The sequence below is a fragment of the Hordeum vulgare genome, chromosome 3H (genome assembly GCF_904849725.1).
Source record: "Hordeum vulgare subsp. vulgare chromosome 3H, MorexV3_pseudomolecules_assembly, whole genome shotgun sequence".
Classification (NCBI taxonomy): Eukaryota; Viridiplantae; Streptophyta; class Magnoliopsida; order Poales; family Poaceae; genus Hordeum; species Hordeum vulgare.
Genome location: NC_058520.1, coordinates 349530079 through 349552761, shown reverse-complemented (window position 1 = coordinate 349552761; position 22683 = coordinate 349530079). Strand labels below are relative to the sequence as shown.

The 22683-nt window shown below is 45.1% G+C and overlaps 1 protein-coding gene across 1 annotated transcript; it reads left to right on the top strand.

The window, feature by feature from the left end:
• The first annotated feature begins 15921 nt into the window (after positions 1–15921).
• Positions 15922–20922, top strand: LOC123439940 (zinc transport protein ZntB-like). The gene is made up of 10 exons (XM_045116552.1): positions 15922–16255; positions 16342–16721; positions 16807–16995; positions 17085–17176; positions 17252–17311; positions 17401–17470; positions 19555–19758; positions 20065–20428; positions 20508–20610; positions 20685–20922. Exons 1-9 carry the CDS (start codon positions 15997–15999, stop codon positions 20594–20596), a joined length of 1707 nt encoding a protein of 568 aa, XP_044972487.1. The 5' UTR covers positions 15922–15996; the 3' UTR covers positions 20597–20610; positions 20685–20922.
• Positions 20923–22683: the final 1761 nt, after the last annotated feature.

Sequence of the window (22683 nt, the reverse complement as noted above, 5' to 3'; positions counted from 1 at the left end):
ATTTGCCGTCTTGAACAACATCAACAGACGACAAAGATATGATGTGGTTTTGCCGTCTTGTACACGGTGGACAGACGGCAAATTTTTGAGGTGGTTTGCCGTCTTGTACATATGAAGAAGACGGCAAACAACAGACTATTTTGCTGTCAGACGGCAAAAATGACTAACGTCGTCCGTTAGCTAGGCTGTTCCGTCTTCCTACCAAATATTTGCCGTCTACCAGTCCAGAAGACGGCAACATAATTTTACTAACGGCAAATTTTTTGCCGTCTTCTCTTTCGGCCGCTGACGGCAAAGACACCCTTTGCGGGCACATGGGATGACGACATTGTTTGCCGTCATGGGATGATGGCAATTTTTTTGCCGTCTGTAATTCGCTCTTTGCCGTCTGTAGCGTCTTGACGGCAAAATGCCCGATTCTTGTAGTGTAAGTGGAAAGCTTTATTGATGAAGTGGGGTTATGTGACATCTTGGTATGGTCATAGAACACAAATGAAGAACGTGAAGTTGCAGCTATGGTGAACTTGTAATCTAAGAAAAACCCAAGTCTAAACGGCACCCTAAGGATTCAAAGACTTCATGATCTCCTTATGGTGGCTTCAAAGTGCGAAAATTATGGCTATAAACTCGGTTGTTCTTTCCCGCGCATGCACCTTCTTCTCCATGCTTGGTCCCGCTCCAATGGACATCCTTCCTGTCCAATCTAGGCCCTTCATTCATAAGTAAAACATAAGTATCTAATTTAGGAAACATCATATGTTCATGAACATTAGAAGGATTTCCAAGAAACGGAAGTATTTGGTAACTCAATTGGCGGGCGCGAGCTCTTGTAATTGGTCCAGTATGTATAATAGCAGGGGTTGTGGGTGTAACAATGGTATTGATGTCCTCATCATCCTCCCGTTCTTGAAATGAAGTCGTCCTCGACGGAAGCTCATCTTCCTCACCCAAATAAGTCTACAAATCTACAATGTTAAAAGTGGGACTAACCCCAAACTCTGCAAGCAACTCCAGTTAATATGGATTATCATTTATTTATTCTAACACCTTAAAAGGACCATCAACACGTGGTATTAGCTTTGACTTGTGCAAATGAGGAAATATATCCTTACGCAAATGTAACCAAATAAGATCTCCAGGTGCAAAGACAACAAGTTTTCTACCCTTATCTCCAACAAGTTTGTATTTAGCATTGATACACTCAATTTTTTATTTAGTTACCTCATGCATTTTTTAAGATCAATTTAGCATGTTGTTTAGCATCAAAATGAACCTTCTCTGAAGATGGAACAGGCAACAAATCAGTAGGTGCAGGAGGTATTAAACCATACAAAATTTCAAAAGGGAACATCTTAGTAGTAGAATTCAATGAACGATTATAAACAAATTCAATATGAGGCAAGCATTCTTCCCACGTTTCGAAGTTATTTTTCAAAACAGCCCTAAGCATAGTAGATAATGATCTATTGACTACTTCGGTTTGTCCATCAGTTTGGGGGTGACATGTAGTACTAAAAAGAAATTTAGTCCCCAACTTAGCCCATAAACATCTCCAAAAGTGGCTTAGATATTTAGCATCATGATATGAAACAATTGTATTGGGAACACCATGCAAGTGAATAATTTCACGAAAGAGCAAATCAGCAACATTAGTAGCAGCATTACTTTTATGAGACGGTATAAAGTGTGCCATTTTTGAAAATCTATCCACGACAAAAAATATGATATCCTTCCCCTTCTTTGTTCAAGGTAAAACTAAAACAAAGTCCATAGATATATCCACCCAAGGAACACCGGGTACACGCAAAGGCATATATAAACCATGAGGATTGAGTCGCGACTTAGCTTTTTGACATGTAGTGCAGCGAGCAACAAAATTCTCAACATCCCATCTTATATTTGGCCAAACAAAATGTGTAGCAAGTACATCCTCCGTCTTCTTCATGCCAGAGTGTTAAATTAACCCCCTCCACGCGTCTCCTGTAACAACAAAAGACAAATGGAGCTAGCTAGAATGCACAGTTTGTTATCACGGAACACAAATCCATCATTAATGACGAATTCCATGTTCTCTCTTCTCTACAATTATGCAACACATATTTAAATTCAGTATCATGACCATATTGATCCTTGATGGTCTCCAAACCAAATATTTTAAAGTCAAGTTGTGAAAGCATAGTATAACAATGAGGCAATGCATCAACAATAACATTTTCTTTTCACTTGTTGTGTTTAATGACATAAGTGAAAGTTCCATTGAATTCAACCCATGTAGCATGTCTCTGGTTCATTTTTTCTTTAATTTTAATATATTCAAAGATTCATGACCAGAATGTATAAAATTTTCTTTGGGCCATAGATAATGTTGCCATGTTTCGAAAGTCCGAAGAAGAGCATATAATTCCTTATCATAAGTCGAATAATTCAGACTAGGCTCACCTCAATTTTTCAGAAAAGTAAGCAACAGGTTTACCATGTTGTAATAACACACCTCCTAATCCAATTCCAATATCATCACATTCAAGCTCGAAAGTTTTATTAAAATTAGGAAATTGGATTAAAGGAGCATGCGTTAAATCATATTTCAATACCATCAAGGCTTCTTCTTGTGCGGTACCCCAAACAAAAGGAACATCCTTATTTGCAAGCTCATTGAGAGGTGCAAAAATGGTGCTGAAATCTCTCACAAAACGCCTATAGAAACTAGCTAGGCCAACAAAACTCCTAACTTGTGTGACCGTTTTGGGCCGTGGCCAACTCTCAATAGCTTTAATCTTGGCTTTATCAACTTCAATTCCCCGTGGAGTAAAAAGATAGCCAAGAAAAGCCTGTCGGTGCAAAAGGTGCACTTGCTAAGGTTACCAAACAAACGTGCATCACATAGAGCAATAAAAACATGTAAATGTTTTAATTGTTCCTCCAAGGATCTACTACAAATCATTATATCATCAAAATAGACTACCACAAATCATCCAATGAAATCACGTAAAACCTCGTTCATTAATCTCATGAAAGTACTAAGTGCATTAGTTAACCCAAAAGGCATGACTAACCACTCACATAATCCAAACTTAGTTTTAAATGTTTCTTTACATTCATCTCCAAATTTCATATGAATTTGACGGTATCCACTACGCAAGTCAACTTTGGAGAAAATTGTAGAGCCACTTAATTTATCAAGCATATCATCTAGCCTAGGAATAGGATGACAATAACGAATAGTAATATTATTAATGGCTCTACAATCAACACACATGCGCAATGTACCATCCTTTTTTGGCACTAGAATAATAGGAACAACACGAGGACTAAGGGATTCGCGTATATAACCTTTGTCGAACAACTCCTGTACTTGACGCATAATATCCTTCATCTCCTCTAGATTGGTACAGTATGGTGCACGGTTGGGTAGCGATGCACCGGGAATTAAGTGAATGTGATGCTCAATCCCTCTAATAGGTGGTAATTACGGTGGCATGTCTTGTGGAAAGACGTGGTGAACTCCAGCAAAATGTTAGTGACAGCAGGAGGCAAAGAGGGAGGCACGTCCTTGAATGAAAATAATACCTCTTTGCACACAAATGCATAGCAAACAAATGTAGTAAAATCCAGATGAGTAATATCATATTTAGTAGCAAGTAAACAACCACTCTTCAATTTCATTTCAGATGCAACACTATATGATGATTTATTAGGCTTATTGTGTTGCTCAAATTCCTTTGCCACAATCTGATTTTCACTCTTACTTAGCTCCTGTTTTGCTTTGCTAGCTCTAGCAATGACATCTTTCATAATATGTTTAGGAGACATAGGAAGCAAAGTTATATTTTGATCCTTATGAACAAGAGCATACTGATTTGTCCTACCATGGTGTACGGATTTTTTTAATCAAATTGACATGGTCTACCCAGTAAAACAGAGCATGATTGCATGGGTACCACATCAGAGTCAACCTAACCAGAATATGTAGCAATGCTAAAATGCACACAAACAATAAATGTTACCTTAACCTTGCCACTGTTGTTGAACCATTGGATGTAATAAGGATGTGGTTGTGGTATGGTGGTGAGAAACAACTTCTCCACCATCTCCATGCTTGCCAAGTTGTTGCAACTCCCTCCATTGATGTTGACACGAATAGAACGTTCCTTCACAACTCCCTTGGTATGGAATAAATTGTGCCTATGTTTGCTCATTCTGTGTTACGTGCACACTCAAAACATGTTGAGAAACTAAACTTTCATACATGTCGACATAGTCAGCAGCCATGTGTTGTGTCTCTTGTTCAATATCATTTATACCATGTTCTTCACTTGCAATAAGATCCAGAGTCTTCTCATCATAGTCACTAGCAGAGTCATATCCACCATCATTAGTAACAATCAACACACGTTTGGATGGGCAATCTCTCGCACAGTGACCTCCACCCTGGCAACGATGACCTATAACATGATGTGTTCGCCCTGTGGATGATATGGATGATGAAGATCTCTATGCAGGCCCGGAAGGTGTGCTCATGGCAGAGGGTGGGGCAGAGTCATGTTTCCTGGTACCTTGGTTGGAGTTGGTGGCTGAAGTAGGCGGTGCTACAGCAGGACGTGTGGGCATAGATAAGGTATGTGGCTTCCATGATGAAGTGCTACCTAGAAAAAAAATAGTTCTGGCCAATGCATGTCGATCCTGCACTTGACCTTCAACTTTGCAAGAAAGATGGAATAACCGAGTGATAGTGTTATACTCGTTATACTCTAAAATAGTCTGAATATCTCTATTTAATGCACCCATAAAACATGCAAGCATAGATTCATTATCCTCAACAATATGACATCTAATCATGCCAATTTGTAATTCCTAAAAATATTATTTTACCGATTTTTTCCTTGTCTTAAACGTTGTAATTTTTGAAGTAATACACGTTGATAATATGGTGGAACCCAATGAGTATGGATAGCAGTTTTGAAAGCAGCCCAACTAGTTGAGATATTAAAATGATGTTTTCTACAATGTTCAGACCACCAAACACAAGCAAAACTAGTGAAAGCACAAACAAGAGTAGCAACACGTCTATCCCGAGGAAATTGTAAGCATGTAAAATGTTGTTCTGTTTCTAATTCCCAAGTAAGACATATATCAGGAACGTATCTAACATAAAATGTCATAATACTCAATTTAAGTTTAGGGAGATGGTCATGATCCCGTACCTAAGGGGGTCATGCAGCCCTACCGTTACGATTGTACCCATGTGGAAGACCCGGTGCTTGTGGTGCTGGTTGCGTCGGGTGCTGATTTGGAGCAACCTCTCCCTCATCATCGTAATCACCATCATAATCCTCATTATGCTCAATGACAGTAGTAGCAACAGCCACAAAAATTGCAACAGTAGCAACGGCACCAGAATTCTAGCCTTGGTCGATAGGCACACGTCGCGCTCATCCCACAAAATTTGGGCCTTGTTGGTGTTGTTGGAGAAGGATGGTAGCTGCAGTTGGTTGTGGTATACGTGCAAGCACCTCATTGAACTTGGCGTATAGCTTGGTGGTGAATGTCTTCTCTGAACCATCTAGCTTCTCCATGGCCTCTCCAAGGCTGGTCATGAAGTCTTTGAAGCAAAGGCTCGGATTGGTTTGAATACAAGGACCCAACCTTGAATTTGTTTTTTGGCTTTTGCATGGACTGTAGGTGGGAAGAATAGATGTGATCTGACTACGAATGTGTGAGGACGTCGCGCCTTAGAAATCTCTAAACCAACTCCATGAGGTTAGTGACCATGCCGGAGCATGATCAACCTGACCACAAAGGTCTATTTCCTACACGCAAATGAAGAACAAGCAAGAAACTGAAATTGCAATCTGGATATTGCGAATATAAGAGGAAAACTTTATTGATGAAGTGGGGTTGTGTGATGTCTTGGTCTAGTCGTAGAACATAAACGAAGAACGCGAAGTTGCAGCTATGGCAAACTTGTAATCTAAAAAAACTCAAGTTTAAACGGCGCCCTAAGGGTTGTATATATGGGGGAATAGAGCAGAATTTCATGACCCCTTGGACGAGGGGTCTGAAACCAACCCTAACTCAGTTTTCCCACACATACAGACTCTAAAAACAGCTATAATGTGGTATTTCAAAATTACATGGGCCTAGCCCAAAAATAAGGCGACACAACACCCATAATAGCCTATGGACGAAATTTATGAAGTGCCATCTTGTATATTTTGTCCAAGCCTTCATGCTCTCCTTATGGTGACTTCAAAGTGCAAAAATCACCACTAGAAACTCCGTTGTTCTTCCCCGTGCGCGCACCTTCTTCTCCATGCTTTATCCCACTCCATTGTCCATCCTTCCTATCCATGCTAGGTCCTTCATTCATAAGTAAAACAAAAGTATCTAATTTAGGTAGCATCATATGCTCATGAACACTAGAAGGATTTCCAAGAAACAAAAGTACATGATAACTCAATTGGCGCGCGCGAGCTCTAGTAATTGGTCCAGTATGTATAGTAGCAGGGGTTGTGGGTGTAAAGTATTGATGTCCGCATCAGGGGGTAGGTAAGCCAGCAAGCAGATGATATACATATCCAAGATTGGGTGTCTTCACATACTTGTGAGGAATGCCAGTGTACATGTTGGTCATGGAGTTGTGGTTCATCTTTTAGTCAGAATAGACGTATAAATCTCCATCCTCCACCTTGGGGGCACCAATGAGTAAATCCCACTCATCCACTGTAGACTAGTATCTAGTTCCCTCGGTCATCCATATAATCCTCTCATGTTGTTAGAAGTGTGGTGTGGAGTAGAACTTCATGATAAGCTCATCATTCTAGGCAATCATCTCAGTCCCAACGAACCTATCAATGCACATCAGTCCGAAGCTCTAATGTACATGCAAAAAATAGTCTTCATTTACCTTGGTGAATTCCAGTCAACATACATCATGTCACTAACTGCAGGATTGTTGTCCAGGAGCACTAGCTCATAGAAGTCGTGCTTCTCCTTGGTGTGGAAACGATAATGCACTACTGTCTTCTTGATGATAGAGTAGGGATCCACTACTCTCCATCCCCTCAGTCCTTGATCCTTCCTCTCCTCTGTTCTCTGCAACACGATGTGTATCATTGTGTTGTGGAAGACTCTGTCTAAGCTTCTTCAAAATTGCAACAACATCATCATCATCATTATTCCTCTTAGGCACTAGGGCCTTGTCCTTATGAGAAACAAACATGTCTCTAGTAGTCCTCTTGGGCTTGGGTGAAATTGGCTTGGCCTTGGGAGCAGCAGCAGGCTTGGCCCTAGGAGGAGGCTTCCTAGGCATAGCAACAGCCAACAATCTCCTCTGCTTGGCAGGAGCACTAGTAGCAGGTCATTCCTCTTCTTCTTCCTTTTGTGGATCAACATACGTAGAAGTTGGTTTGCCAACCACATGAACAATCCTCTTCCTTTACCTCTTCTTGCCTGGCTTCTTAGCCATATACTTGGTCTTATTGGATCCTCCAGGGTTCTCTAGAGAAAGAGAGAGACCCCTCTTAGCAGCAACTGACTCTGGCATCTTCCTTATGACACCTCTTTCCTTCCTCTCTCGTTGCTTCTTGGAGGTTACCTCATCAGTCATAAAGTATTCATCATATTCATCTGAGTTTTTTTGCTATCTTGCCATGGTAGCTGCCTTGGGCAAGCCATGGGACCTAGGGGTCTCTGAGTCTTGAGAACTTTTCTCATGACTAGTGTCTACATCCAAGTCAACACTTGCCTTATGAAACCTATTCTAACTATCATGTGAACCTGACATGCTGACCACTGACCCTGTGAATTAGATATTGAAGAGTATAGTAGATGAGGATAACAAAATTCAGATGTTTTTGCAAAGATTTGAACTCAAAGTTTTACTTTTAGGTTTTCACAGTATTCAAATCAGAACAACGAGTTTTGGATTTCAGAGACTCCAAGGCAAGCAACAAATACTTGGCAACATCATTCGATTTCACCGAGATGTGCTCCAGTCTCTCCGAAGCTGCTCACTAATCTCCTAGATCCCACTTCGGTGAGACCAATACGATTTTTGTGGCCGAAACCACATCGGTGACTCCTAGATGTTTTGGTTCGGTGGGTTTGAGTTTTCTTATTGTGGGGACCAAACCCTATCGTTCAACCCTAATCTAATTGATTTTCTTGAGGATGGAATATTTCATACTATGTCAAGAAGTATTGCAGGACCTTTTGCGTCAGAATTGGAAGAAGAATGCAAAGGGGGTCGAAGCTTTACCCTAACTTGGCGGAGGTGATTTCCATTGACGGCGGCGGGTTCTGACGCCGAGGGCGACGTTCGTAGACCTTGGGTGCGGCAGTAATCGGGTGTGGGAGCGAGGGTTTTGAAGGAATTTTCAAAGTCCCTGCTATGCGGATATATATACTCATGTGCTCTCGGTGACACCGAGAAGAAAATATAGATGGCAGTGAAGTTCATAACTGACAATTGACATAGGAACTCAATGACTCCGAGATTTTCTAATCGGTTACACCGAGATAAAAAAAACATGATCATCCTAAATGTTTTTGGTGGTTCCGACTATGTGGGGGTTAGTCACACCGAAGAACACTTGGGAAGTTTTGGAGGTCAGCCATATTAAATTGATGGATCCGAGTGCTCCTCACCCAGAGGGTCCGAAAATGTGCTTGTTAAAATTTTGTGATGAAGCAGGAATAGAACTTGAGACAAGATAGAATAGATAGATAGATGGGGTACCTAGACATTCTTGTACTTCCAATTGGCGAGAAAAATCAAAACCAAATAAACTACAATTGGATGTCCTCGAATGGGGGAAATTATGTATACCAACATGCTCACACAATAAGATGGCAAATGAAATATATCAAACATGCACAAACACTTTAGCATCTATCAAGCAATTGTCGATGACACACTCATCTATATATGAGTATATTGACATAGGAGCCAAGTGAGAACACTTCATCATAGGTCATACTCATCATTCAAGAGTGGGGTTGCCCCTTTTACATAATGCATTAGGGATGAACTAACCTTGGGTTTTGTTGTTAAGGACTTCATGTAGATGTTGTAGTAGTGGATGTTCATCGTTCCTGAATATCATCTAGCATCAGGATCAATCTTTGTTGTTCCAATACTCTCCACACCTACACGGGTTAGTTCGAGACAAAGAACAATAACAAGGATATCTATGGACATGGATTGAATATCTCATATGATGATGTCCATTAATGCATTGAGTACCTTGTCCCTTGCTTACCAACGAGGGGTTTTGTGACTCCTTTAACTAGTGCATCTGTTTGGAGTTGATTGCATAAGTTCTTTCCAAGAAATAAAGATGAGCGATTTTTTTTGGCGGAGTCACCCCTCAACAACTCTCTAGTTCTTCTTCTTTGGTACCCACATCAACTTGATGGGTATCCTTGGAGTTGATGTAGAACTTGATGAAGTAGAGCTGGTGGTGGACTTGGGAACCCACTTGACCATGGCTTGAGGTAGGTATTCAAATCAGTCAATCTCCTGTTGAATCTTGTTCTTTCCTTTTAGCTTGTAGTCTTGTGGTATAAGATCTTATTGAGCTTGTATAGGAACAAACTTCGTCTTGGGGTGTTGATCTTCGGTGCCAACCAACACCTTGGTTCCTTCGGTGCCAACCTTGCTTGCGTAAAATCTCCTCAAATTGTTAGCATCCGACAAGACTTTTTTACACACCTCTCTTTATAATTCCTTTCAGTAAATCATTTTCTTGCTCGAGTGCAACTTGGCTAACAGAATTATTAGTGGAAACAATAGAGCTACTAGAAGCAACATCTTTAAAATTAGCATTTTAATTGTTGCTACTAGATGCATGAAGAACATTGCTTGCCTTTGTTACTAGTTTTATTATATTTAACTTGAGGCATAAAGGTAGACAAGAGTAATCATTTGGCAAGATAAGAAGAACTCTTCTTTTGAGGATCATAATTGATAGCTTTAAGAAACTCAAGCTCTTGCTCTACATTTAGCTTCTTGAAGCGTAGATTCTCATGAGTTCTTAAAATATTTGTATGATCTTCTTGAGTAGATTCATGAGCCAACTTAAGAGTATTTAGTTCTTTAGTTAAGCACTCAATCTCCTTCTGAGCATCATCAAACAATTCATATTGATTAACATGATTATTAGCAAGTTCACTTTTACTAATATCACTAGTTTTTATCAAATAGCAAATCATCATCTCCTAGAAAGTCACCCTCATCACTGTTAAAGTTAGTATATTCGGGTGTGATACCTTGGATCCTTTATCCATGAAGAAACTACCAATCCCTTCATTCGGTGAATCAACTAAATCATAGGAGTTGGAGGATACGATTGCTAGTCCGACAACACCTTCATCTTCACTATAGTCAAAGTTTGAGTGAAGTAACTTCCTTCAGATTGGTTATCGGAGTCGGATCCGAACACCCATTCACCAACATGTGCTTTATGTATGCTTCTCGTGTAGCTCTTGGTGTACTTGTTATTCCTCTTTGAGTACTTACTCCTCCACAAGGGTCTTCGTTCATATTTATCATCTCAACTCATCTCTCTTCGAGTAATATCATCACTTGAGCTTCTTCTCCTTGGTGACTCATCTCACCTTTTAGAAGGGTTCATGCACTCATTTGAGAAATGTTCGGGTATTCTACAATGGGAGCAATTTTGGTCATGACTACAAGAACACTTATCTTCATATCTTGTGCCAGAGATTTTTTTTCCTTACCTCTATTCGTATAGAACTTGTTGAATTTCTTGCCCATGAGGCTTATATCTTCATTTGTAACAAGTTTTTTCACTTGAAGTTGTGGGAGTATCATTTTTGTGGCTTTGTAAGCACCGCTTGACTTGTTGTGAAGCTCTTCTTTGTCCTTGAATGACATTTCATGAGCAACAATCCTACCAATGAATTCTGTGGGCTTGAGGACTTTGTAGTTTGGCACCATTTGGATTATTGTGCACATGGTGCATACTTTTCATCCAAGGCTCTAAGTATCTTCTTGATGATGAATTTTTTGGTCAACTCTTCACTTCCTAAGCCAGCAATATCATTGGTGATGAGAACAAGCCTAGAGTACATTTCGATGACTCCTTCACCATTCTTCATTTTGAACTTATCAAGTTGACTATGGAGCACATCCAACTTGGATTCCCTGGCGGATTTGATTCCTTCGTGCATATCAACGAAAATATCCCAAATTTCCTTGGCATTCTCAAGATGACTTATCTTGTTGAATTGTATGGGGCAAATGTAGTTGAATAGAATATCACATGCTTGAGTGTTGTATTGCAACATCTTCAATTCGTCCCCGGTCGCTTCATGATCTTGTTCCTTTCCTTCTCCAAAGAATTCACCTTGCAAGCCAACACAAATACAGCTCAAACGCGAGATTATAACCAACAATATGCATTTTCATTTAATGCTTCCAACTAGCATAGTTTGTACCAACAAAATATGGACCTCTACAGTGGTAATTTCCCACACTAGACGTCATACTCTGATAGGTTGTGAAACCAGTGCAATGGAGGCCATAACTCTAATACCACTTGTAGGATCGAAAGTTTGTTTAGAGGGGAGGTGATTGGACTAGTTGACCAAATTAAAACTTAACCTTTTCCCAATTTTACCGGTTCGAAAGTTTTAGCAATTTTACCAAGTCTAGCACACATTACACATGCAAGTCCATGAGTATAGCAGAGGAAAGTAATGACATTGCAACTGCAAGTAAAGGAGGGTAAGGAAGATCAAACGCAATGAAGACACATAGATTTTTGGCATGGTTCCGATAGGTGGTGCTATCGTACGTCCACGTTGATGGAGACTTCAACCCACGGAGGGTAACAGATGCACGAGTCCACAGAGGGACCAAGAAGAAGCAACCTTGTCTATGTCATCATGACTTACGTCAACAAAGGACTAACCTCACTTAGGGTAGATCTTCATGAAGTAGGCGATCTCCTTGCCACAAACTTCTTGGTTCAACTCCACATGATTTGGAGGCTCCCAAGCGACACCTAACCAATCTAGGAGACACCACTATCCAAAAGGTAATATATGGTGTATGGATGATGAACTCCCTGCTCTTGTGCTTCAAAAGATAGTCTCATCAACACTCAGTTACTCTCTCACAGAATTTGGCTTGGTAAAATAGGATGATTGGGTGAAAGCAGCTTGGGGAGGCTAGGAATCAAGATTCATATGGTTTGATTCGAATATCTTGATCTCAACACATGAGTAGGGGATCATTTCTCATAAAATGAATGGTGGAAGTGTGAAAATGTTCTGATGCCTCTCTATTTGAAAAGAGGGGGTCGAGTGGTATTTTTAGCCATCTCCAAAAATCCAACCGTTACCACATTATTGCCCAACTTGGTGAATCCGAAGTAAAAAATCGGTTCTATCGACTAGTGCAAAAGGTCCTACCTTTTGGCTTTTTGGTGAGACCAAAGGATAACAACTCGATGAGACCAATTAGGTTGGCCTAGGGAGCTCCAGTATCTCGGTGGCTCCGAAAAGTGAAGTTCATAAATTCTGAATTTTAATAATTAGATACCAGTAACTTGGTCACTGCTTTTAGACTACACCAAACCAAATCTCGGTGGTACCGAGGTGCAGGGGTTTGGCTTGGAATATGACTAAGGACAACTCGGTGGGACCGATACGGAATTTTTGGTGTCACCGAATTTGGCAGTTCGGGTTTTGGATAGAATATTTTTGTGAGAGTTTGGCTAATGTTTTTGGTGGCATATCTCTGAGCACTTGGGCGGCCAGATCATCGTTAGTACGTCATCCCCTTCTAATAGTATTGGCTTTCCTATTGACTCAATAATGATCGTTCACATAAAAACAAAATGTAGAGTCTTGACGCTTTTGCCAATGGGTATTCCATGCATCTTCGGGATCCTTCTCACAATTCCTAGCCAATTCACCCATTGAACTTTCCTAAAATAGACTTGATGGGCTCATTATTTCAATGAACCATATGTTGTTGTTAATTACCAAAACCATCTAGGGAGAAGTTGTGCTTTCAAGATCCGACCCTCTCCTACCCTTCTTCCCTTCCCTGGCATGCGTTGTTGCTCTCCAAACTGGCGTTCTTCTGGATAGAATGGTCGGTGGTGTCTCTGCCGGTGGTTGGGCTGCTGGTAAAGCCAAAGATGGTACAATAGTTCTCTATGATCTCAAATTTTATTTCATAGCAACATTTTTTCCATTACAACACGATACAACTGAATCTAAGATGCATTAAACTATTGAAATGGAGATACATTGAGCTACTAAAGTTAACATGCAACTAGTTGCGGGATTTATGATATTATCACATAAATCTACTTAGTCCAACATGGGTATTCTCCTTTTCCATAACCAGCTTCTTCTAGTGCCTTGGCCTCACGAGCCCTTTCTTTCTCCGCTTCATGGGCCTCCTTTCGGTGCCGTTCCCTCTCCTCCATGTGACATCCCTTTTCCCGATTTGACTTCATTAAATCCTAATAGAAACACTTCTGCTTCGCATAGTATTTTTTTAACTCCTTCTCATGCTCTGCTTTTTTCCTCTGTTATCGCCTTCTCGTTTCACTCTTCCGCATGCAAACTTTCTGGTGTACGATGACCTATTTCACGAATCTCAATCACTGCCCAAGCCAACATCTTTGTGTCAGTCCAACGATAGTACATGTAGAAAGGCGGAGGAGACGACAACACTAAAAATAAGAATGTTAGTAAGAAATCAACAAGAACACCGACAATAAGTGTATTCATGATGGTTAAAACATACTAGTGGATTGTATGGTGAATTAGCTACGGGTGGATCTTCCTCATAGTTGACGCACATGAAAAACTTCATGCCCAATCAATTAGAAAGAATATGTCACCTCCTTTACTTTGCAAACATCACCACACCAACTCGCATTCTTCATTTTCCCTGGCCTAATGCTTTGATTCGAGCAAGGCAAACTCATGTCGACTAAAAAAATGTGACACACTAAAAGCAGTGATGATTTCAAGGATGCTTGAAGAAGGATGAAGAGACCCTCAATGCCCGGTTTTGTTGGCTCAGATGGAAAATGTGATAGCAAAAAATAGGACGCGAATTGACGAAATTTTAGGCGGGAATAACATAGTGCTCGACTATCAAACGTGCATAGGAATCAATGCACTATGTACCTAAATCAGTGCCCACCGAAAGGCGACAAAACGCGCACAGGCTACCGCCCCTCCTCGTGGTGGCATGGCCCACCTTGTTGCCCCCGTTTCATCATGGACTGCACGCAGGCAGCAAAATATGTTATGCGGTGCGTGTCGCGTTCCCCGTAGTGACAGGGTACATATGTCGTCTCCCACCGTGGAGGCAGGTGGCACGTATGAGCTCACACGACTGTCGTCGGAGCAACTCCAACGGGCCGACCCAAACGAACGACGATTTTGTCCGTTTTTTGTCCATTTGGGTCGGTCAGGCGGACACGAACCCGCTTCCGCGTTTGGGTCGGCTTATGCGCCCAACGCTGACCCCACCCATTTTGACGGCTCGGGAAAAAAAGAATGCATGCATATTTAAAATGGCGACGCTCCTTGGCGAGCCGTCGCTGGTGCCAATGTTCGAGGTACGCCGCCTCCTGTGCCGGCGTCGCCCCAACCCAGACCCGTGGCGCGCTGACCCACTCGCGCACTACTCGCATCTAGGAGTAGCGCTCGATGGGGGACGGCTCTGGCTCTGGCTCCGGCTCGGCTTTGACAGGGGACGACAGGGTCACCGGGGGCAGGACGCAGTCACCCGCCGCGGAGAGGGCCATGGCGTGCGCCATGGCCGCCTCGTACGCCGCCTCCTCTTGCTCGACCGCCGCCACCCTGCGCCGCTCGTCCTCCTCGCTCTCCCGGTAGACCGACGCAAGGGCCGCCAGGGGACGACGAGCGGGGGCGGTGGCACGGTGCGGTCGACTTCGCGAACGCCGGGTCACCTCGCCTCCTCGTGCTCGAAGGCAAACCAGTAAGCCCAGTTGGGCGATTCGGTTGCGTAGGCGGGGTCGCGGCGTTGCTTCGGCATCAGGAGTGCCCGCCGGCGTCGCACCTCCTCTGTGTGCGCCCTAGCCGACTACGGCGCCGCCGACACTGGGATCCTCTCCGAGTCCAGGTGTCAGTCGCGACACGGTGGCGTCGGGGTATGGGAGAGGCACGTGGTGTTGTGAGTGCCACTCTGCTTGGTGCATTGGCACGTTGACGCGCTGCCTCGGCCTTGCCCTTGGCCTTGCTCTTGTCGGCGCCGGAGAAGAGCCCCATCTGGCACGGCTGGGGTGGCTAGGGTTTGCCGACGACGGGGGGAGCGAGTGTGGCTAGATGGGGACGGGGGCTGGCTAGAAGCGGGTGAGTACGTCAGCGCCGCACGGTTGGCTTAAAAAAGGACGACCGCCGTCGCTGAAGCATGGGCCCGAGGTCATAAATTAAGCTGACCAGTAGGCCTCGGGCAGTTGGACAATCGCTAGGTGGGGACGCGGTGGACACCGAAAAGGCGCGCGTGGCATCCGTTCCGCGTCCGCGCCGACGCATTTGAAGCGCAAATTTGGACCGCAAATGTGTCGGTGCGGACACGAAGCAGACTCGATTTGGGTTTGGGTTGGCCCTCCTCTTTTGTCCGCGCCGATCCAAACAAACGTCGACGGACGAAATGAGTTGCCCCATTGGAGTGACTAGTCTTTTTTGTCGTTTACTTTTTTTTTAATTCTACTTGGCAAGTGATTTTTTGACAAAAATTCACTGAAGCAAACGACAAGAAAAGTCAAAGCTAACCACAGAACGAGCTGGTACAGCGCCACGGACGCCACGTGGCACGTCAGCTCCTGTCGCGCCGCCCCCACCCCTCTAACACGCGTGCCGACACGTCCGAAAAGCAGATACATGTGACCGCTGACATGGGCGACCGCTTCAAACTTGAAATATCCCGTACGCCGCCGCCGTTGCGTTCGCAGGCTGCTACTGCTGCTCGACACGATGGACGGCGAGCAACGGTGGCACAACAGCTTCCCCGGCAACGTCAGGAAAGAGCTCATTCACAGCCTGGGCACCTCCAGCAAGGAAACCTCGCCGCCGTCCGACCTGTGGACCGGAGGCCTCGTCTGCGCCTTCGAGTTCGTCCGCGGCCACGGCTTCGCTAGCCCAGCCAATCTCTCACGGAGCAATTCCTCCCAATACTCAGCCATGGATCCCACGAAACTACCTGTCACCAAGTTGGGAGACGTTTCATCTCAAGGCAAGTTAATACTCCTACAAGTTTCTTGGTTTGATTCCATTTCGCGGTAGAAAGCCCGCTTGGCTTGACAGATTGGCAACCGGTAGGTTCGGAGGACGGCGAGGAGCCGAGGCCAGCATGCAAGCACGGGAAGGCGTCGCCGGAGAGCTACTGGGTGCCGATCGGGTGGAGGAGGATAGCGGAGCTGGCGGAGATGGTGGAGGGGGACGCGGCGTGGGACGGGCAAGGGATGAGCGGCCTCATGGACGACGGCGGCGACCAGTGCTGCGATATAACCGTGGCCGACGTCGCCGCGCCGTACTGGCAGAGGCCGGCGGGGCCGACCTGGTGGTGCCACTTGACTGCGGGACACCCGGCGGTCGACACCTGGCTTGCCAGCGCGCGATGGCTGCACCCAGCGATCCGCGTGGCGCTCAGGGACGAGAGCATGCTCATCAGTGAGAAGATGAAGCATCTGCTGTATGAGGTGTCGGCCTGAATGAATTCTTTCTTTATGTACCATCTCGATATCGTGGACAAAATAATTCATGGTGATCCATATGCCCGTTCAGGTCCCGGTTAGAGTTGCAGGTGGCTTGCTGTTCGAGCTATTGGGCCAGTCCGTGGGCGATCCGGCCGGCGACGAAGATGACATTCCGATCGTGCTCCGTGCATGGCAGGCTCAAAATTTTCTTATAACAGCGCTTCATGTGAAAGCTTCTGCACCCAACATTAACGTCATAGGGGTTACAGAGGTTCAGGTACCAATTTGCAGTGAACAGTTTCAGTTAAGAACCGTCTCTATTCTGTCAATTTTCCTCTTCACCTTGCATAGTCTTGCTCGCTGCAGGAGCTTCTTTCTGCATGTGGAAGTACAGCTCCTAAAAGTATCCATGAAGTTGTGGCGCATTTGGCTTCCCGCCTTGCTCGATGGGATGACAGGTGTGGTACTGAATTTTTAAGAAGCACAACTATTCAGTGTTCTAACACCTGGTCATCATCATATTTACCTCACAGATTGTGGCGCAAATACGTGTTTGGTGCAGCCGATGAAATTGAAGTTAAATTTGTCAACAGGTAAGTTATATAGTTTGATACCCTTGGTTTCCATGAATCTCTTTCCTCTTTGGCTAGAACTATGTGACAGTATGAGCATGCATTTGCAGGAGAAATCAAGAAGACCTAAACCTGCTGTGCATAATATTTAACCAAGACATTAGAAGGTTAGCCACTCAGGTATGTATATTCAGACTGATTGAGTTCAGAGGAATATACAATTGTACACATATACAGTGGATATAGGGCGTGTTTGGTTACTCGCTGCATTTTTTGGCTTCCTCGGACCTGGCCCGGTAGACCCTGTATGGTTTAATACGAGGTCTGAGCCAAGTTGGGCAGTTCGTTTGGTTGCTCCCGTTTCCTTTTCTCGCATTGAGCTAATAGAGCCTTTTGCACTTGTTCGGGCCTGTATCGCTAGAAACCGCCAATTTGAGCGCTCCTCCCGGGCTAGGCTATGGGTTGCTTTGAGGAGCAGGCGGGCATGTTTCTCTCTGTAGCCCTCTATTGCTCAGGCAACCACCCCTCAAAATATATATCGAGGAAATCGTTAACTGGTAGCTACTCGGTTGGTTGGCGAGTAGAAGATTAATAGGCTAATCGGTAAGTTAATTGACCAATTAATCAGACGATTTATCAGTTAATCGGCTACTCGCTGACCCAACGAGTATGGATTAATCGGCAAGTTAACTGGTTAATTGGATGAATTCTAGAAAGGAAAAAGGAATTGCTCAGGCAACCAAACAGCTCAGATGTGATGCAAAGATAGCCTTGGCTCAGTGGTTGGGCATGCGGTTGTGCAGCACAACTACCCGAGTTCAATTCCTAGAATTGACAGGTGATGCACACGGAGTTTTCTCCTATTTATTGAGGATCAAGTTTGACGTGTGGTGAAAACCACTCATCAAAAAAATCTTCCCTCGCCGTCGCCGGTGGCCTCCGGCAGGAGCCGGCGGCGGCGGGGCGCTCTCTAGCTGCCGCTCGCTTGTGAGATGGGGATACGGCGTGTGGCGCAGGATCTGGTCGCCGCGGTGGGCGCACCGCGGCGGGCGAGTGGTCATGGTTGTGGCGCCCATGCGGACCCAATCTGGACCCTCTAACGATGCGGCCGGCGCGGACGGTGGTGTTGGGATGGAGGGAGGCTCGGCTCCCTGCTGCACGTCCTGGAGGGGCCTTTGCTGCGTTCCTCCTGCTTGGTGCCATGGTGGTATCAGCTGGTGGTTCGGCTGACGGGTTGCGGATCTGGCAGCTCGTTCGGTGAGTTGGGATGGGGTGGCGGTCAGCCCTCCCTGCTAAGGTCCTCTCTGGCTGAAGCATGCGGCCGGCGGTGGTGGTCATCTCCTCCGTCGAAGGTGGTCGGTCTGAGGCTGGATGATCAGATCTCGAGATCCGCCATCTAGTTCCGGCTATGAGTCAGGGAGACATAGTTGCCGGTGAAAAACTGAGCCGATGGCAGACGATGGCGGCGTTCTGTGTCGTTATCTTCATGAAGGCATCGTCATGTAACTATTGTCGACCCACTCATGTTGCTCCGGGGGAAACCCTAGGATCTGGTCTTCCAGATCGGACGATGGCGGTATTGCGGTGTCGTTTTCTTTCTTGGGAGCATCGTTTGTGGAGCAGAGCTCCAGAGGCAGGAGGTGGAGCGGCTTCATCTTGCACGGAGCTTTCGGTGGAGATGTCAAGTCATGCCTGACCGACAGATGCTACGCTGTGTCATGCCTGGTCGGCAGGTGCTACGCACGACAGATCTTCCAGAATCTTCGCGTGTGGACTGACGAGCGCGGGGCGGTGGCGCCATGGCGACGTTGACGGATGGACGGACTGACAAGGATGATACCGATCTCTCTCCTGAAGATGGGTCAACGGTCCAATGATGATGGCAGCGTCTAAAACATGTGCATGTGGTATACGCTTTAGGTGTGCTACACCGGGTGTGTGTTCCGATACGTTGTGTGGATGAATCGGTGACGGCTCCCGTTTTAGATATGGGAAGTGAGAGCACTCCACATTATCGAGTTTTGTAGGTGTGAGTGGTGGCTTCGGATAGTTTGATGTATGTTTTTGTAGACCTATGTTGAATAATTAATAAAGATGACTGTATGCATAGATTGATGCAGATGCCGGGGTTTAACCGCCTTTTCCAAAAGAAAAAAGAAAACAAACAGCTCAGATATGACCACCCAGAGCATGTACGGCTATTATGCTAGCAACCAAACACGCCCGAAATGAATCTGTTTGAACTAAATGTATTTTGGGAATAGGTTATCAGGGTGAAATGGTCACTACATGCTAGAGAGGAGATAATATTTGAACTGCTCGAGTATTTGAGGGGAACCGCCACGAGGTCCTTGCTCGAAGCTATCAGGAAAGACACGAGGCAAATGATTGAAGAGCAAGAGGCTGTCCGTGGCCGGTTGTTCACCATCCAGGATGTGATGCAGAGCACTGTGCGTGCCTGGTTGCAGGTAAATACTTTGGCAGACTCACTCATCAGTGTTCTGATTGGAATTTTTATACTACTCTCTTCGTCCTATAATATAAGGTTGTTTTTCAAGCTACGTTAGCTTGAAGAACGATCTTATATGATTGTTAAAAAAAAATCAGATTGCTAAAAAAAACCGATCTTATATTGTGGAACGAAGGGAGTAATTGATAAGCGACAACATGAACTGTAATTTGCTAACAAGTATTATGACCGAGACCTGTAACTATTCTACAGTATGATGCATGGAAGTATCAGCTATAAACTCGATCGGTTGTTGTGCTAGCAGGATAAGAGCCTTCGCATCACGCATAACCTGACCATTTTTGGTGGGTGTGGCCTCATTCTGTCAATCATCACCGGATTGTTTGGAATCAACGTGGACGGCATACCAGGAGCTAAAGACACTCCATATGCTTTTGCATTGTTCTCTGGGCTTCTGTTCCTGATAGGGTTCATGCTGATCATCGTCGGAATCGTCTATTTCGGACTGCAGAAACCGATCAGTGATCAGCAGGTCGAAGTGAGAAAGTTGGAGCTCCAGCAGCTAGTCTCCATGTTCCAGCACGAGGCCGAGACACACGCCAAAGTGAGAGAGGGAGTCTTGAGGAGCGACTTGCCTCCTAGAGCAGCTGATCTCATCTATGATAAAGGTGATGCGTGTCTCCTTGTATCCCCAGCATCTAAAATTACAACGTCACTGCTAATATATTCTTGTTATCCATCCATCAGTGCGTAAACTTGGAAGGTATTTATCATTTGAAGCAAAGTGTGAGCCAGCGCTTCAAGGTTACCACTTGGTTTCACTTTGCACCCTGTAGTGGCAAGATATGAGGTTAGCACATCCATCCACCAGACTCAGCTCTCACCATGCAAAGTGACGTTGCTGATTTTCCTTGATCCATGCAGGCCAAGAGAGCAGCCGCAAATGCGGTTGGTTCGTTGCAGCGTATAGACCGTTTGTGAAGAAACCCCCAGCATGTTGCAGATCAGTTTTCCCTCACACACGGCAGCCTTTGAGACGAAGATCTACCATCGTCGCATCTCTGTAAAGTCTACATGTATGTGGTATCAGAAATAGAAGAATATATTAATATTGTGAAGATACTATTTTATCCAGCCTCTGCATAAATAAAATGTCTTAAAAACATTTAAGATGCACATAACCCAGAAAAAAAGGCCTCGTCATAGCGATCAACTCTTCTCATCAACATCACTCAAACCACCATCAAAGACAACACCCAGAAAACATAAAAAGTGTTTAAAAGCGACACCTTCAAAAATAAAACAGTGTACAAGCACCATCGTTGCCTGATCCAAGATCTTAGTTTTTCACCATAAAAAAGGTCCGAGCTCTCAAGACAATACCTTCAGAAAGGCAATTGTCACGCACAATCAATTAAGACCAGACCTTAGGTTTTCATCGTGAAAATCATGATTCAGCACCCAAAGAGCACCACCAAAAATAAAATCTTACAGTGCTGTCGTTGAGGGAGTCCGGAATTAAGGGGTCCTCATGTAGTCAGCACCATCAAAAATAAAATCTTACAGTTCTGCCGTTGAGGGAGTCCGGAATTAAGGGGTCCTCACGTAGTCGGCTTACTGCGAAGAGATCGGCCTGATGGGCTGACCCTATGATGGGCCGGGCTGTGCGATTGTCTCGTATTCAAGAAGGAGAACCCCGAAGATTAGCTTGGTAACAAAGTAAAAGTAATCTAGGTCGGTGGTATGTAACCCTAGGCCCTTCCGGTGACTATATAAACCGGGGGTCCTCGTCCATGTAGGGAGGAGATATCATCTAGGGTTTAGAATACACGGTCTCGAGGTAGACTCTGTAATCATCATCTATATCAATATAATCAAGCAGGACGTAGGATTTTGCCTCCTTAAGAGGGCCCGAACCTGGGTAAACAGCGTCGCCCCCTCTCTCCTACAACCCATCGATCTAAGGTCCACAGTTCGGGACCCCCCTACCCGGGATCGGCCGGTTTTGACGTCGACATTAGTGCTTTCATTGAGAGTTCCACTGATTGGGTCGCCGAAGGATCGATGGCGCGCCTAGTCATCAGTGAAAATATCATTAACAGTGACGTCTTCGTCTTCGGACAAATCTTCGCCTTTGGAAGCGTGGTTCTTCATGCCAATCCGGTGGGCCACCTCGGCCCGGTCGAGAACTTTTCCCCCGGTCATGAAGTCAGGTTCGGGAACCTAGAGTTCACCGCTGACCCCTGGGAAGATCTTGCGTTAACAAGACTTTTAGCTCCTCCCGAGGAACTCGCGGCCCCCGACACTTCGGCCTCGGGAACCGCAGACCTTACCACCAGGACGATCTTCGTCCCCACCTCGGTCCTAGAGTTAGGCGCGGTGAATACACCGGGGCGCGGCTTGACTGGGAACACTCTCCAAGCGACTTCGAATGCCATCAGAGGATCAACAACACGGGTTGAACCCGTACAATCAAGCGGTGCGAGCCCCGTTGAAATCCCCATGTTACGCAAGCTACTCGATCATATGCATGTCATGGGGATGATGAACGACCAAGTTACGGTCTATGACCAGCTTAGACTTAGACCCGACGACAGGGAAATTTATAACCCACCCATTACGCACTTGATAAAGATCGTCGAGTGTCAGGGCACGGGCTCCCCGCATCAATCGCCTGAGCTTAGGAATGTCTACGTCCCGGCCAGTGATCTTCCGGACTCATCCCAAAGTGCGGAAAACCTATCACGCCCTCACAACGCGTTAGGGCCAGCGGCAGGCCCAACACGAGACCTAGTCGGGAGCACATCTATTGAGGTTTCCTGCCCGCAAAATCACGGGAATCCAAAATCTTTCCCCACCCACCACCCATACCAAGAATAAAACGGAAGAGTACACCTCCCCGTGCATGGACGAAGTCACTCAG

Bases quoted from the DNA above. Each gene is read 5' to 3' on its own strand.
- LOC123439940 (XM_045116552.1), top strand. From the start codon at position 15,997: ATGGACGGCGAGCAACGGTGGCACAACAGCTTCCCCGGCAACGTCAGG. The intron at 17,177-17,251 runs GTGTGGTACTGA...TTTACCTCACAG, and splicing joins CTTGCTCGATGGGATGACAG to ATTGTGGCGCAAATACGTGT. The intron at 19,759-20,064 runs GTAAATACTTTG...TTGTGCTAGCAG, and splicing joins CTGTGCGTGCCTGGTTGCAG to GATAAGAGCCTTCGCATCAC.